Source organism: Durio zibethinus, chromosome 13 (assembly GCF_047325235.1).
Source record: "Durio zibethinus cultivar Kanyao isolate XHJ-2024 chromosome 13, ASM4732523v1, whole genome shotgun sequence".
NCBI lineage: Eukaryota > Viridiplantae > Streptophyta > Magnoliopsida > Malvales > Malvaceae > Durio > Durio zibethinus.
In genome coordinates, this window is record NC_143174.1 from 26,131,482 (window position 1) to 26,150,571 (window position 19,090).

Here is a 19,090-nt window from a genome sequence, read left to right on the forward strand (position 1 = left end):
ATAAATTTTTTGTAGCATTTACTTACAAATATTTTTAATAAAATTTTTTTGTAATTTTTCATAACATTAACACTTCTAACACTCTCGAAAATGCATTTTCGATAAGTGTCATGACTTATAGGAAGTGTATTTTTTAAAATTATAAAATTTGTGAGAAAGATATTTTAGTAATTTGATTTACAAAATATATTGAAAAAAAAAAGTGGGGATATTTAGAGCAAAAACAGTGGTACAAATAGAATTCTCCATACAAAAAATATTCAATAAAAAATTTTAATATAAATTATTATTTCTTGAAAACACTATTTCATTATCTCCAATGAAAATAAAAGTAAAAAAATAAAATAATGGAATTTAATATTTTAAATTATCAAATAATATATTTATATTCAATATTTAATTCTCAATAAAATATCAAATAGTTTTATAATATTCCCTTTGTCCCATTTTCTTTGTCCATCCTTTTTTTTATGCCCCAAAATAATGTTTTTTTTTTTTAATATCTAAAACTCTTATATTTTTATATTTTAAAATTATTTCTAACGATTTTTTTACTTTTAGACATTAAAAATCATTAAACTTTAATTTTATAAAAAATTAATTTTAATATTAAATACATTAAAGTCAAAACCTTTTTTTTAAACTCCATGAAAATCAATACCAGCCAAACAAACTAAGACGGAAGGACAATAAATTTAGTGATTATCAAATTCAATATTAAAAATTTAGTACTTAATTTTTCAACACTTAATCTTCAACTTATCAAACAAAAACCAAGTTAAAATTTTTAAAATCTAAAAAATCAAACATCTTACTTATGTTTTGCTTTCACTGAGCCAAGCAGTGTTGTTGGGATTTTAGAACGATCTTTGTTTGCATCTCAATCTGATTTATATGTTTTAAAAGTTGAATTTCCTAGGGAATGATAAGCTTTTAGAGATATTCCTTCCAAAATTTTTTTTTCTTTACTCTTTTAGTAATGGTATAAAATATACAATTCTTTTCGTTATGATAAGATATATTGTGCAATTCCACTTCCGATTGCTTATATAATATCATTACTTAATTTATAAGCATTATGGTCATATTTGGTACATAAAACAATAGATGTGATAGAATGATAATTTTTTTATATTATATTTAATTTATATCTAAAGAAAAAAATAAAATTATAAAGAGGGTTAATCATTCTTTTGATAAAAAATGATTCAATCTTCTTAAAGTGAAAAAAATTAATTTTTATCTATTGAATTAAATTTACATATCTTATTATATCTTTAAAAATTATATCAATAATTTAAATTGTACGAACTTTTAAGAAAAAATCATTTTTATCAATAAATAAATTATCTTATTATAATCCTTGTACACATCAAATACAAAATAAAATAATATTATTTAATTTAATTTTATTTATAATATTATCTTGTCTTATGTTATCATAATATTGTATATCAAACACATTATATATGTTAGCATTGAAGCTGAAACTTCTTTAATTAATTTACCTAGTGAAGCTTCTTAATTTCAAAAGAAAAGAAAGATTATTATCAGAGCTAATTATATAAAAATGGGGATATGACATGCCCCGGAAAAGTGAGGTTGAAGATAGATCAAGTAGTAAAGCACGCGATTTGTGAGGTTGAAAGAGCACTAATTCAAAAACCCACTTCAGTTATGAACTAGTGGATTTGCTTCTCTACATTATAGTATTGCTAGTCATGTAGCGTAGAACATGATTTGTGTAAATAAATTACGAAAAACAACCATATCTATATATGGCGTTGAAATGTAAATCTCCAATCATCTCTTCTTTGATAATAAAATATTCTCTCATCACTCATACTTAGAAGTTGTTTTAGAGGATGCATAAAGATTAATTTAGGAATTAAGATTGAACTTGTCCCTATAATATGTATTACTATTGAATTTTAGCATTAGATTTTAATTTCATTTAATTTTATCAATGTATTTTTTTTTTTGTTGATTTTTGAAAAAAATATAACAAAATTAATGAAATCGGTTATTTGTACTAGTAAAATATTCTAATTTCACTACTTTCTCTTCAAAAAGTAAGGAAAGTAGAAAGTAAAATGAAAGAATTATAATAAAATTGAAATATATATATATATATATATATAATGAAAATTTCATTTTGGCAAGCCGAATTCTGGAAGAGGTAATAAAACTAGTAAAAAAGTAGTAGTCATTTTATATCCAGCAAAATATGGAGACTGAATTTGATGCAACAGGCACTGTGATGCCTCAGTGGGCGTGGCATTTACAGCTTAATGAGTTTTAAATCTATGCAATGCATGAAAATATATTCATATATCAATAAATTTTATATAAATATAAATTTTTTAAATGATAATATAAATTATGAAGTTTATGAATAACTCACAACTTATATAATCATTTTTATTTAAATTTATATATTTTAATATAATAAAATAAATTAATTACATATTGGATATACATATGCAATTATCATCAATTCTAAAAAAAAAATTCAAACTATAATTTATTAAATTCAAATTATCTCTAAACAAAAAACAATAATATTTTCGATTTCAAGAAATTAAAAATTTCATCCATAAAATAAATCTTGCATACAAACTTTTTTTTATAGGAGATTATTTCATAAATTATTATTGAAGCGAAGATGCAACAATTAATTCTCCAATATTTCTTATTATCTTTTGATGTAAGTGTCATTTTACTTGATGAGTTAATAAATTTCACAAATAGAGGTGAAGAGATGGATAAAACAGTAATATGTAATTTGACAATAATTGAGTTATAATTTAGACTATATAACTTTATAACAAAAATAATCACTGCAATAAGCTTATACATATATCTTCCAATAATATTTGACATTCAAACTTAAGATCAAAATCATATATCTTATTCACCGTAAGTTTAATACTACTTATCTTAAGATTATACTTGGTTGTTCATGTCTCGAATATACAAATTTTACCTGTAAGATCTTCAAATATCTTTTGGATTTTATAATCTCCATTTTCATAAATCATAAGTATAAATATATTATTCAATTAATTTGAATATTAAATAATATTAAAATAATTTTTAACTAAATAACTTAACAGATATTTTATAAAGATCATCAAAAACTCTATTAATTAAATCCTTTACTTCTGTATTGAACAGTACAAACATCACCCTTCAAGAATTATCATATATCTCAATATTCAATTTGTACCTATAAAAAATGCAAAAATATATAATTATAAATAAAATAAAATAATTTAAAATACTTTTATTATCATCATAGAATAATAATTTTCTTATTTATCAAATATAAAAAGTACACATATTAATTACCTTTGAATTGGATTAGAGACATCAACATTGCAAGAATAACATAGAAATTTTTCATCAACTTCATATAGTTTCTTATTACACCAACATGACATATAGTATAAACCAAAAGTGGTATCAACTTTTATGATTGTGACTCACTGGTGAAAGATTTTCCTTGTATATACCCAATCATCTTTAAATCAATCATCTTTAAATCAATCGTCAACAAAAAAATATTAAAAAAAAACTAATATCATAGTTAAAGAAATATAAAATATAAGTATAAAAAGAGAATAACCTTTGAATTGCACAAACCAATAAACGATAAAAGTGAAAATTAAAGAAAAAATTGAAATAGAGTTTAGTAGTGATCAAAATATATAAAATTAATAAAAAGTGGTTAAAGATGCATTATGTTTAACCTAAAATTACTTATACAAAATGTGTGTTGTAGGTTAATTAATAAGATAATTTTAAATTATGAAAGTTAATATTGAAATAATAACAATTTTGAGTGAATAATGGTCTAATAATAGTAAGTTGATTGATATTAAAATATTTTATTATACCATTAATATTTACAAATTTTTTAATTTATAATAATAAAACTAATTAAATTTATTGTATTTAATAATGACAATAAAACAAATTAAATTTTAATTTAATCAACATACATTAATATCTAGATTTTAATATTATAAAACATTACAAATGAAATCAAATAAAATTCATGTGCATTAATATTTTATTAAATGAAATAAACATATATTAATATTTTAACAAATAAAATAAAATGAAATCATATTTAATGAAATATAAATCTATCAATCAAATATAAATTAATAAAATATTTTATTTCATTAATTTAAATATGGAGAATTAATTTGATATATTTGTTTTCTATATTTACACATGAAAATACATCAATTACTTAAATGGATACTATATTTAAACAAACATAAATGTATCAAATAATTAATTGGAGAATCAATTATTTTATAATTGTAATTGCTATATTTATTAAATTATTAATTATATATTGATTGATTTAATTTGCCAAATTAAGAAAATTTTAAAATTTTAATACTTTTAATATGGATTGAATTGAAAGTGATTTAAAATCAATAGTAAAAACATAAATATAGTTAATTAATAAGATAACTTTAAATTATGAAAATTAATATTGAAATAATAAAATTTATGAGTGAATAACAGTCTAACAATAACAAGTTGATTGATATTGAAATATTTTATTTTCCCATTAACATTTAGAAATATTTTAATTTATAACAATAAAACAAATTAAATTTATTGTATTTAATAATTGTAATAAAATAAAATAAATTTTAATTAAATCAATGTGCATTACTATTAAATAATAAAATTATAAAATGTTAAAAATGAAAATAAATAAAATCAACGTGCATTAATATTTTATCAAATGAAATCATAGTTAATGAAATATAAATGTATCAATCAAATATTAATTAATAAAATATTTTATTCCATTAATTTAATTATGAAAAATTAATTTGATATATTTGCATTATATATTTACACATGAAATACACCAATGGATACTATATTTAATCAAATATAAATATATCAAATAATTAATTAGATAATCAATTATTTTATAATTGTAATTGTAGTATTTATTAATTTATTAATTATATATTGATTGATTTAATTTGTCAAAATAAGAATTTTTAAAATTTTAATACTTTTAATATGAATTGAATTGAGAGTGATTTAAAATCAATAATAAAAACATTAATATAATAAATTTTATTTTTAAATTATATTAGCTTTATATATTTATATATTAAATACATCAATTACTGGATGCTATATTTAATCAAATATAAATGTATCAAATAATTGATTAGAGAATAAATTATTTTATAATTGTAATTGTAGTGTTTATTAATTTATTAATTTTATATTGATTGATTTAATTTGTCAAATCAAAATTTTTTTAAAATTTTAATACTTTTAATATGAATTGAATTGAAAGTGATTTAAAATTAATAATAAAAATATTAATATAATCAATTTAATATTTTAAATTATTTTTAAATTAAAAATATATAAAATAAAATAAAATACATTTATTAGATGTCATGTGACAATCTTTAAAACTATCTACATGTCAACATTTTAAGCCATCAACATATAATTTTTTTTCATTTTTATTTAAAGCTTTGACTTTTATATATTTATACATATTTTCAAGAAAATACGCTAACCAACCAACAAAATGCGACATTAATACTTTTTTATCAAAAATTGGCAAATATGAAAAATGAAAATATACTAAATAGAACAGAGAGAGAGAGACTCACATCATAACGACAAACAACACTAAGATCGTTGATGATGAGATCATCGTGGAACATAAATTTTTAAGTTTAGATTCAGTCCGAAATGAGAACATATTTTATTTTTTTTGTTAAGTAAAAAAAGAAAAGCTACTAAGAGCAAAAGAATGGTATAAAAAAAATCACCATAACCAAATATAATGAGTCAAACACACTTTCTTATCAGGAAAAACACCACTTGCATCATCTAATCAGACTAAGGTTGGGTTTGGATGCCACTAAAGTTGCGATTCGGTGAAAATGGGCACCTTTTTGCCCCCCAACTCTGCCGTGATGTTATTTGGATGGTATATTTCAATGCGATTAATCTCGATATTTCTTCAGTCGGAGACCGCGGCATCCAAGGTACAGTGAACAAAAGAACAGTGTAGTTGAAATTTATAGACCATATTGCCCCCTATTGTTTTTTTTTTCCCAAAACATTTCAACATATTCTTTTTGTTTTTAGTTTTTAAATATAAAGTTGTTTAATTTGTTATATGTTTTAGATTTATGTTTAATATTAATTTATCTAAATAACATTCATAAATTTTCAAATATTAAATATTTTGAAAAAATTTTATAATTTTAATATTTAAAATTAATTTTACTAATTTTTAATTTATTTACAAAAAAATTATTGAATATAAACTAATTTTAATTATTTATTAATTTCAAAAATATCAAATATATACTATTTATAAGTTTTAATATAATGCCTTTAATGATTTTTTTCTCAATATATTTTATTTCACGTCATCACTATTTTTGTATCTAAATACATATTTTATAATTAATTTTAATATTGTCACTATAATAATAAATCTTACCTCCATCATTATTTTTAATCTTATCAAAATTAATCACACTGCATATTCAAATTGACCCTAAATAAACCAATATTTTCAGGTTAAACTAAATAATAAAACTTTTGTATTTCAAATTAAATTAAATATAATAGAAAGATCAAGACTCAGATTTAAGCTCACGAAAGAAAGCCCAATTATTACGTTACATAGGGTTTAAAACAACCCATTACCAAAATCCAAATCTATTCATAGTATTTGATTGATTCTCTTAAAGATTGATTTCTACAAATTGTACGTAGAGAATAGCAAAGCATAAATCTAATATCTGTAAAACATAATATAAAACATAAACTTAATAAGACACTTACATGCAGTAACAAATGATTTCAAAATTTTTTCACATGCTATTTAATTTATTTTAACAACTCACTCAACCTTCATCAATTATTTACCAATAAACTAATTTAACTAATTGCAAAATTATTTAAAAAAGTTCTTTAAAAAAAATACAAAATTCCGTATAAAATGATATTTAAATAGCTTCCAAACACCAAGTTTTAAAACTAAAATTTTAAGAAAACACAATATTACAATATATATATATATATATATATATATATATATATATACACTTTAGGAAAGCCATGTGGCAGCAGCTGATTAAGCAAATGACAGCAAAATAAAAAGGCCTAAAAACTATGTATATGAATAGTAAGTTATAGAAAATTGGAGATGTCCAATTAGGAGTCCAACTTTCCAGGGTCCAATTTCCCAATTAAAGGAAATCAGTTGGGTGAAAGGGCTTTTTCTAGGGGACGGACCCAGTAACAACTACCCCCTATATATTATTTGTTTGGTTGATTTTCTTAATTCTAAATTAACGACAGACCAGACGACGATCTCAGAGTAAGTTAAAGCAACACTCCAAAAACGGATCACGAGCCATTACAAGACAACCCCTCCAACTCTCTCTCTCTCTCTCATCCTCTTATGTTGTCTTCCCATCTGTTCTTTAATTTTATACTTGTAATCTTTTGATTCAGACTTCAACTCTGCCTCTTTCTCTATAAATCAGAGCCTTTTAAGCAAAACCAAGCTTCAGATTTCAGTGCTTTTTCCATTGTTTTGCTTCCCAGAGTCCCAACAATGATCACGCATCAGTTTCTGAATTTAGCCCTCTTTTTCACCGTTTGCTTCATTGCCTTAAGTTTCTCCTCTGTTTCTGTCAAAGCCCTTAATATTGGTGTCCAAGCAGCGGATTCTGCCGTCACTGTGGTCAGCTCTTCGGCAATTCTTTCTCTTTTCCTTTTTCCATTCTTTTGTTTTGAGATATAAACACATACAATACAGTTTTAACCATTATTTTCGGCATTATTTGCAGAGTAAAGAATGCAGTCGAAAATGTGAGTCAGAGTTCTGTTCAGGTACCCTCTTTTCTTTATTTGGTGGTGTTCTTTTTTTTGGTTATATATAACGACGTTAGTTTTGTTAACTAATAAAATGGGAGGTAGTTCTTGCACCATTCTAACTGCATCCATCCCCTCTGATCTTTATTTAAGTCTGAAACTTGGGAATTAGAGATTAGAGTTTTTAACAGTTGAGATTCTTTTCTGTAATTAAAAGGATTCAATTTGTTAAAGCTGAGAATATTTTGATGGTTGAAACAAACAGTGCCTCCATTTTTGAGATATGGGAAGTATTGCGGGCTATTATATACTGGATGCCCTGGGGAGAAACCTTGTGATGGACTTGATGCTTGCTGTATGAAGCACGACGCTTGCGTTCAAGCTAAGAACAGTTAGTGTTTTTTTTTTCCCCATCTTTAATTATAAGAATCTGGCTAGAATAGCAAAATAAACCTAATTATTTTTTTTAATTCACCTAAAAATGATAACTCAACCACAAATGCATGTATAGGATAATTTAATTTCCATGTTTTATGGACATAGATTTTTGCAACTTGCGTGGTGCAGATGACTATCTAAGTCAAGAATGCAGCCAAAACTTGATAAACTGCATGACTAATTTCCAGAAATTTGGTGGAACAAGTTTCAAGGGAAACAAGTGCCAAGTTGAAGAGGTCATTGATGTAATCTCTGTAGTCATGGAGGCTGCTTTACTTGCTGGAAGAGTTCTTCATAAACCATAGATAGATAGAGTGGAGCTTAATTAATTTCCGACGTACCAGAAAGCAAAGAACAAAGATTGTTACCTATTCTTTTGCTTTCCAGCTATTCATGTGTTTCTTTCTTTACAAGATTTATGTCCTGCACTTTGACTTTGCAATGATATGAAGATGTACGTTTCAATTTGTTTTCCTACATATGATCCAATCATCTGTCAAGAAAGAACCATTCAACAATTAGATAGGAAACAAAACATAAGTCAATGGCTTGAAATAATCCCTCGTGTCGTGCATGTGAACAAATTAAACGAGCGGATCAAGATCATCATAACATATAGATCTGTAAATTTATAATTAAACTTAATAAATAAATAGAGTCGTCACCAATATTTTTTATTTAAGTATAATTGATTACCTAGGAATCTATCCTTTTAAAGAACTCCTAAACTTGACTAAAAGTACCTAAAAGAATAGGTTCGGGTTTACTAACCAAAACAAAATTCGAGAGTCGATTACATGTTAGGAAGGTTATAGCACCCTCACATGCCCATCCAAAGGATGGTATCATATTATTTTAAATTTATCATAGGATTTTGAGTCTAATGATTTTAAATTTTTATGTTAAATATTAAAAATAATTTATAAGATTCTTCCATCAATCTGATAAAACTCTTAAAAATATTTTCTTACCTCAAGAGTATTTAAAAATCCCGTTTATTTCTTTGAAGAGACTCCATCATTGGAAAAATTTTTGTTAGTTTTATTTTTTTCTGTTAAAAATATATCTAATTATTCAACCATTTAGGTCAAATTAAAAATATTTTCTTGTTTTAATTTTTTAAATTTGTTTACCATTTGGGCCTATTTAAAATTTTTTTTAATTTTTTTCTTGGAAATAAAATAATATGACAATTATTTTTATTAAAATTTCATCTAAATTATTTCACCATTTCAGTCAAATTTAGAGAAAATTTTTCACCTAAAGATTTCTTAGGAATTTACCATTTGAAATTCTTAAGAATCTCATCATTGGATAATTATCACATATTTTCAACCAAATTTTATTATTTGAAAAAGAATACAATTATTTGTATTGAAATTTCATCTAAGTTATTCCACCATTTGAGATAAATTTAGATAGAATTTCTCACCTAGAGATTTCTTAAAAATTTACCATTTGAAATTTCTAAGAATCTTATCATTGGGTAATTTGTATTTAATTCCCATTTTATATTTTTTTATATTTTTCATTTTTTTATTTTTTTGGTTGAAAAATAAATATTAATTATTGTTATTGAAACTTTATCTAAATTATTCCATAATTTTGACCAAATTTAGATAAAATTTTTTACCTAAAAATTTATATAAATTTACTATTTGATATTTCTATAAATTTCATCATTTGGTAATTAATATTTATTCTCAAAATTTATTTATTTTTTATTTTTATTAAATTAAATCATGCAAAAATACTCATAAAATAAACAAACACATAAATAAAAAATAATTTTAAAAAATAAAATTAAAAATACAAAAAAAATGAAAACGGCTCGGCTTGCGGTTGAGATTGACTTGGCTTGAGGCATAGAAATCGGCTAAAAAACACGGCTTGAGAGTGCACAGCTCGGCTTGGCTCGGCTCTAGGGGAAAGCTGGCATGCGAGTCAAACGCAGGTTGCGATCGGGTCGGGTTGGTCCAAGCAGAAACACGTGAATCCTAGGTTGATTTAAACTCTAAAACGACATCATTTTCAACAGGTATATAATTTCAAATCCCAACTTTTCCTTCAGAATCCTTTTTCCCCTCTCTCTTTCCCCATTGTTTTTCTCTCCCCCTTTCTAAAAAACTCAGATTTCGATTGAATGTTCTATCAAAATTTGAAAAAACCTATCAAAAACTGGAAAATCTTGCCAAAAAATTCAAAGTTGGTTGAAAAATTCACCGAAAAATTGATTAAATTATGAAATTTTCTAGAAAATTTCCAAAAAAAAAACCAAAAAATTGAAAAAAATTCCTAAAAATTCTAGGATTGCTATTAACACTTTTCAAACACTCTCTTTTCTTTCTGCCTCTGTTTTCTTTATATTTCCCCTGTATCTTTCTGTGTATGATTCATGGGTTATTTATAGGGTTCAATCAAAATAGTTTCTGACTGACTTTAATTCCCTTTTTGAATAGGATTAGGAGAAAACAAATTGAATTTCACTACAATCCTACCAACCACCATTCACGGTAAATTTCTTTTTTTTTGTGGATTTTCTAGAATAAAAATAAATATATATAAAAATGTAATAATAAAAAAAAATTTAGAACAATTAATCGAAAAAAATAAAAATATAAAAATATAAAATACAAATACAAATACAAATAAAATAGGTTAATTTGCCCCATTTGGACCAGATTTGAGCTAAGCCCAATGGGCTTAGGCCCAACTCTTATTGAACTAGACCTAATGAGCCTGAGCCCGAACAAATTATGGTGTCTACAGTTACCCTTTTTTACACATTTTTTGTGAAACAGGAATTATGCAAAGACGTAGACACCTAATCAAGACTTAACTCAATACTTTTTTTTTTTAAATAAAGCTTCTATAATCAGAGGCTCAATAACTTTTGAAAAATAAAATGCTCATTTAAACAAAGGCAACAAAACTTTAAAAAAATAAATGGCTCATCTGAATAGAGGCAATAGAACTTTAGAAAAATAAATGGTTCCTCTAAATAGAGGTAACAGAACTTTGGAAAAATAAATTGCTCTTTGACAATCATGACCGAACGAGTCATAGATCATGTCTGATGGAATTTGTAATGGAAACTCAAATATTCACAATTTGAGTTCAACATTCAAAGGCTCAGATTCACAAGAACCTTTCAACTCCGTAAGAATTCACTGAAATTTGATTATTAATATTTCAGTTTCATAAAAATTCAAATTTGTAAGATCTTAGGATTTGCATTTGCGGGCTGCCAGACTTGTATTCAACATTTAAAGACTCTCATTTGAATATTGGAGATTCACATCCAAAAATTCAAAGCTTCTCATTCAAACTCAAAAGTTTTCATTCAATAAATCTCAAAGTTTCATATATCAAATATTCTCAATTAAAACTTAAAACTCAAATACTTTTCTTTGAAATTCAAAGATTTTCATTTGAAATTCAAAGACTCTCATAAAAAATATTCACAATTACTTTTCAGGTGACTCAAAATTTTGTATGAATAAATGTCATGATCAAATATGCAAATGCCTTCTTAATGATGCAAATGCAACAACTTAGATTTTCATAATGCCATGCATGTCCAAACAAAGTTTTAATTTATCAAATTATGTGCATGTACTATTTAAACAATGATGCTTATATGATGCATGTAATCCGGACGTCAATAATGTCATGAAATCTTAAATAACTGTGGTAGTATGGCTCTCAAGACTCCATCATTTTGAGCTTCTTAGCACTAACCATCTCAAAATAAATTTTTTTTTCTATCACTTGATCATTGCTCATAAGCTTTTCAGTATAGATTTTATCTTTCATCACTTGATCATCGTTCATGGGCTTTTCAATATTTCAGAGCAAATTTTATCCTTCATCACTTGATCATTGTTCATGGGCTTTTCAACACCACTTTTGTCCATTGCTCCATTTTTTTTCATCATAACTCACAGGTTATGTTAACCAATTCATTCACATATTCATCACTTGGACATACCACTTTTTTAAAATTTGCCTCCTCTTTATTTTGTTGGTCAATCCATCATCATATTCCTCATTTGGTCATTCATGTGTCTTTTCAAATCATCTTATCATCCTAGATTTCTTCTCAAATGAATGAAAGAATCTTTTAAGCACATTGTCATTCATTCATCATCATTTCAAATCATGACAAATATAATGCACTCATATATTTTCTCGATTTATTCTGGGGATACAACAATAAGGGAACATAGGGTGATTTGAGAGAAAAGTAATCAATGAAAAATGAGTCTGGTGCAAAACAAATAGGAAAATAAACAAATTGGATATATGTCATTGGGATGAATGGTATATCCAAACAATGAATATCCAGACAATTCTAAACATTAATTCAGGATTTTTTTTTAAAAACTCATTCCATTGACTATCGAAATCATTTTGAGCTCATCAAACTTTACCACAACTTTGAGGGATCTTTATATGTCTTTGATCTTTCATCCATGTGAATCGTTTGTTCAACTCTCAGCTTAAAGATTTTTCTACTTAAATCACCCTTTCGAATTTTTAATTTGAGTCTTTTTTTCTCTTCTTTTCATTTTTCATTTTTTTTCACTCATTATTGATATCTCTTTTACATCAATCTTTAGAGTAACCAAGCATGATTCTGTCGTTTCATCATGAATATGCCTTAGTCCAACATATGATCATTCAATTTGAGCATTCATATTTGATCCAAATGAACTTTTAAAGGTTGTAATGTAGGTCATGATGAGGGGTCATGAAAGAAATAGATAAAAATAGGCTCAAAACATGTATTTAAAGGGTTCAAAACTAAAAGATCCTCACTTGATGCAGCTCGGAATCACTTCACTACTTTTTCCTTTTCTATCTCATTCCTCACAAAAGAACTCTTATTACTTTATCTCAAATCATGTGTGGCATCCATTTCTTTTCTCTCTTTCCTTCATTTTGCTTTTCTTTCTCTTTTTGAGACATTTTACGATCTTTTATATTTTTTTTTTTTAAAAATACCTCCCAGTGTGGAGGATGATCCTTGGTAAAAGATTTTAAAAAAAAAAATCATAATAGGCTCAAAGAAGTAGCAATGAATGGTTTTTCAAATGGTTAAAGAAATATGGCCATTTTTTTCTTAAATGTGAATACTTTCCTTAAAGATCATCCATTGAATAAAAATAAGCTCATGGATCTTTATAACAAACTGCATATCTTCAAGATATATCTATTTCACATCTGCTAGTAACTGGCTTCTTATGCTCAAATAGTCTTCATAGATTAATGTGAATAAGTTCTCAAAATTAAATCTTAAAATTATTGTTATCATAGTCCAAACATTCATCATTTGGAATTCAAGAATGGGAATAAAAAGTTATGAAAGGTAGCAAAATATGGAATAATGGTTGAATGAAAGAGAAAATGTAATGAAATACATTAACTTACCTTTTATTAAAATGAATATAAATGAAATCCTATTACCTAAAAGAAATCCTAACATTACTCTAAAAGAAATCCTAAAATGATAAGAAACTTTCAACCAGCCTTATATTCATTCTCCAAAATTATGCCTCTGTATGATCAGGTGAATGATCTTTATTGACATCTTATCCCCCGATTCATTATAGTTCTTCAGGCCTTTTCTGATCAACGTGTTCTTGATTTTCACTCAAAGCATTGACATTGTGATTAGGCAATGAATTGCCATTAACATTAGGTGTTATTGCTTCTCTTTGATCAAAATTTAGCATTCCATCTTTGATCAACCGTTACACCTTATGTTTTAAAGCAATACAATTTTTAGTGGAATGGCCAGCAATTTCATAGTGATAATCACAGTGGGCTGTAGGATTATACCACTTGTGATAGGGTGACCTAAGCAGTTCCACACAACTGGGGGCAATTAAGTGGATGTTATAGAGCTCTCAGTATAACTCTGTATAAGTCATGAGGATTGGATCAAATACGAGTTTTTCTTGAGTAATTCGTTGCTCTTATGAACCACTTACTGAGCTAACAGGATGAATTTGAAGTCTTACAAGAGGTTGAATGTTAAGGTTATATGTGAGAGCTTGAGAGATAAAAATAGGTTGGTATGTTAATGGGTAAGATGGTTGTGGTATGGGTTGGTATGGGTAGGATGAAGAATTATTTACAGCTGGATAGTATGAAGAGTAACCCTGTGGTGGATAAGATTGATAACCCCTGAACTGTTTGTCAAAACTCACAGCTTGAGTTTCAGTCTCTTTCTTCTCGGATGCGTTCCTAGTTTCTCATCCTTTTAACTTGCCATTTTTAATGGCTTTCTTAATGATTTCACCTGAGATCACCATGTCGACAAAGTTTTTTATTGCATTCTCTATCATCTTTTCATAATAGAGAGATTTCAAAGTGTTGACAAACAATACTGTGGTTTATTTCTCAGTCAAAGAAGGTTGCACCTAAGTAACCATGTCCTTCCAACTCTGAGCGTATTATTAGAATGATTCAGTTACCTTTTTTTCATATTTTGTAAGAAAAGGTGACCAGGGGCTAAATTTATGATATGTCAGTATTGACTGATAAAGTCATAGGCTAAATCACTTCAGGATCGAATGCGTGTTCTATCTAGCTAGACATACTACCTAGTAGTAAAGTCAGTAAGGTTATCTTGGAACACATGCATTAATAGTTTTTTATTATGAGCATGGGTAGTCATTTTTTGACAGTACATAGTAATATGGGTCTTTGGACACTTTATATCATCATACTTTTCAAACTCTGACACCTTGAACTTCGGAGGAATAACCACATCTATGATTAAGCAAAGCCCAACAATATCTACTGAACCATAAAAACTAATCTCTTCTACAACCCTTAATCTCTTTTCTAATAAACTTATCTTCTATTCTACTTTTGAGGCTTCTAAAGGCTCTTTTTCTTTAGACCTTAGCTTTTTTTTCTTTTTTAAATTATTCAAATTAGGGACTGGTACTGGTTCTACTGTCTTTTCAGTAAAGACATGATTTATGTAGCTCGGCACTGTGATGGATTTGAAACTAATGGCATTTCAAGATATGTACCTTACAGAATATGTGAACTGCTGGGGTGATAGACCTTGTGTGAGTTGAGCTTAGGCTTGATATAACCTAAAACTAGGAGGATATAGTGGGTCATCCACCTCTTGTGATCAAGGATCTTATTGGCTCGTACTTTTTTCTATACCCTTTCATTTATTCAACTTGTTCAAGGCCTCCAAAATCTTATTCAACTCCCCTTCTAACTTCTCTTGAACTTTTTATATCCTCTTGAGATGATTAAAATTTTCTTGTTCCATTTGTCTGGCTTGAGCTTTTTATTGTATTGGTGAGTGAGGTTGCTTGGTGGAGTTATCTTTAAACCTTAAGCACCATAATTATGATAAAAAAATACTGTGCTTGCATGATATGTTGATGCATAAAATGTACCTTTTCATGGATGAAATAAAGATGATGAGATGTATAATGTTATATATGACAATGAAAATGATGCATGACATGATAATGCAAATGCACAAAGTCAAACAAAATGGTTAATTTCATTGATAAAATGAAAGTGATGCAGATACAAGATGTTACTTAAGACAATGAAAATGATGCACAAAGTCAAACAATCAAAATGGTTAACAAGTCACAAATTATTCTTTCTTGTGTCCTAATTTTAAGTTATATCTATCAATGGGTAATAATGGCTCTAAGGTTGGCTTCTTAGGGGTAAACTATATGCAGGGTTAGGAGATTTTGACCACAAAAGGTTCTCAAATTATTTTTTACATCATCGTTCATCATAGACTAGTAAGATATTCCAATCCTCACCCATCATAGGCTACTAATAGAAATGATTCAATTTAAGTGAGAGTATTTCGTTAGTAATTGCGAAGATTATCATCTCACGAGAGCGTAGGTATTTTACTCCCTCTTAAAAGGGACAAGCTCGGGTATAGAGCTCATGTAATATAAATGCATGTGATAGTATGTGTGAAAGAACATATAAGTTTCATACCCCAAAAATAAAATACAAGACAAAAAGGAAGAATGCTAGTAAACAAATAATTACAATGTAAAACCATTAAATTGAAGGACATGATAAATTCAAAAACTATGGCTTGACTCTTTATAACGTCTCCGATGAAGTCATCAAATTGTCATAACATATAGATCTGTAAATCTATAGCTAGACTTAACAAATGAATGAAGTCGCCACCAATTTTTTTTATCTAGGTGTGATTGGCCACCTAAGGAATCTATCCCTTTAAGGAACTCCTAAACTTGAATAAAAGTCTTTAAAATAATAGGTTCGGGTCTACTAACCAAAACAAGATTCAAGAGTTGGTTACATATGAGAAAGGTTATAGCACCCCCACATGCCAATCCAAAAGATGGTACCATATTATTTTAAATTTATCATAGAGTTTTGAGTCTAATGGTTTTAAATTTTTATGTTAAATATTAGAAATAATTAATAAGATTCTTTCATTAATCTGGTAGAACTCATAAAAATATTTTCTCACTTCAAGAGTATTAAAGGATCCCGTTTGTTTCCTTGAAGAGGCTCCTTCATCGAAAAATTTTTTGTTAGTTTTATTTTTTTCTGTTGAAAATACATATAATTATTTCACAATTTGGGCCAAATTAGAAATATTTTTTTATTTTAAATTTTTAAAATTTTTCACCATTTGGGCCTATTTAGAAATTCTTTTTAATTTTTTTTCTTGGAAAGAAAATAATATGACAATTATTTTTATTGAAATGTCATTTAAATTATTCTACCATTTTGGCCAAATTTAGAGAAAATTTTTCACCTAAAAATTTCTTAGAAATTTACCGTTTGAAATTCTTAAGAATCTCATCATTGGATAATTATCACATATTTTCAACGAAATTTTATTATTTGAAAAAAAATACAATTATTTGTATTGAAATTTCATCTAAATTATTCCACAATTTGGGATAAATTTAGAGAAAAATTTTCACCTAGAGATTTCTTAAGAATTTACCATTTGAAATTTCTAAGAATCTCATTATTAGGTAATTTGTATTAATTCCTATTTTATATATTTTATTATTATTTTTGGTTGAAAAATAAATATTAATTACTGTTATTGAAACTTTATCTAAATTATTCCATCATTTGGGCCAAATTTAAATAAAATTTCTCACCTAAAAATTTATAAAAATTTACCATTTGAAATTTCTATAAATTTCATCATTGGATAATTAATATTTATTCACAAAATTTATTTATTTTTTATTTTTATTAAATTAAATCATGCAAAAATACTCCTAAAATAAACAAACACATAAATAAAAAATAATTTTTAAAAATAAAATTTAAAATATAAAAAAAAATGGAAACGGCTCGGCTTGCGGTTGAGATTGGCTCGGCTTGAGGCATAGAAATTAGCTAAAAAACACGGCTTGAGAGTGTGCGGCTCGGCTTGGCTTGGCTCTAGAGGAAAGCTGGCACGCGGGTTGCGATTGGGTCGAGTTGGTCCAAACAAAAACACGCGGATCCTAGGTTGATTTAAACTCTAAAATGATGTCGTTTTTAGAGGGTATATAATTTCAAATCTCAACTTTTCCTTCGGAATCCTTCTTCCCTTCTCTCTCTCTCCATTCCTTTTCTCTCTTCCCTCTCTAGAAAACCCAGATTTCGGTTGAATGTTTTACCGAAATCTGGAAAAACTCATCGAAAACTGAAAAATCTTGCAAAAAAATTCAAAGTTAGTCAAAAAATTCATCGAAAATTTGATCGAATTATGAAATTTTCTAGAAAAAAAAATAAAAAATTCAAAAAAAATTCTTAAAAATTTTAGGATTGCTGCTAACACCTTCCAAACACTCTTTTTTTTTTTTTTGCCTTTGTTTTCTTTGTATTTCCCCTGTATCTTTCTGTGTATGATTCATGTGTTATTTATAGGATTCAATCAGAAGAGTTTCTAATTGACCCTAATTCCCTCTTTGAATAAGATTAGCAGAAAATAAATTGAATTGCACTCTAATCTTACTCGTCACCATTCACGGCAAATTCTTTTTTTTCTTTTTGATCTTCTAGAATAAAAATAAAAAAATATAAAAACATAATAATAAAAATAAAATTAAGAACTATTAACTAAAAAAAAATACAAATACAAATAAAATTGACTAATTTATTCCATTTTGATCATATATGAGTTACACCTAATAAGCTTAGGCCTAACTTTTATTAAATCAGGCTCAATAAACCTGAATCCGAATAAATTAGGGTGCCTATAAAGATACTTGTTAATGTTTCTATTTCTTAATTTTCACTATAAAAAGAATCGAACAAAATTTTCGAATTCCAATAATTTTACAAACTCTACCACTAGCAAACGGTCGTAATGGACACACGAACATCATGATCAGAGTCAAGGTGCGCCTCGCGCAGGTCTAGTATTCAAGCCTATATATATTTACCTCTTAATCTAGTAGTTAAAAAAGTGCTATGAAAACAAAAAAATTCTAATGTCGAATCAAATTTTCTGTTCCTTTTTATTCTTTGGAAGAGCAATGCCCTCCACTGAACCATAAACAAAAAATTCAAGTCGATCTCAACTGAAAATATTAAACCCGACAAGAGGAAAAAGAAAACTAAAAAACGACAGTCAGCGCCGATTCGAACCCAAACATCCAAACATCCCAAGAACTGAAGCACAATGACACGTACTTTTTTCCACTATTTTAGATGTCGGTGGGTGGGCATTAAACAGTAACACCTTGAT

At 26.5% G+C, this 19,090-nt stretch overlaps 1 protein-coding gene across 2 annotated transcripts; it reads left to right on the top strand.

The window, feature by feature from the left end:
- The first annotated feature begins 7,370 nt into the window (after nt 1-7,370).
- On the top strand, nt 7,371-8,820 carry PLA2-ALPHA (Phospholipase A2 family protein). 2 transcript variants are annotated; one of them, XM_089742499.1, is made up of 4 exons: nt 7,371-7,774; nt 7,881-7,923; nt 8,171-8,296; nt 8,449-8,820. In XM_089742499.1, the coding sequence occupies exons 1-4, from the start codon at nt 7,646-7,648 to the stop codon at nt 8,646-8,648; spliced, it is 498 nt and encodes a 165-aa protein (XP_089598625.1). In that variant the 5' UTR covers nt 7,371-7,645; the 3' UTR covers nt 8,649-8,820. The 2 variants fall into 2 exon arrangements, with proteins under 2 accessions (XP_089598625.1, XP_022756561.1); XM_022900826.2 differs by having other exon boundaries at nt 7,374-7,774; nt 8,473-8,820.
- The last annotated feature ends 10,270 nt before the right edge of the window (nt 8,821-19,090 follow it).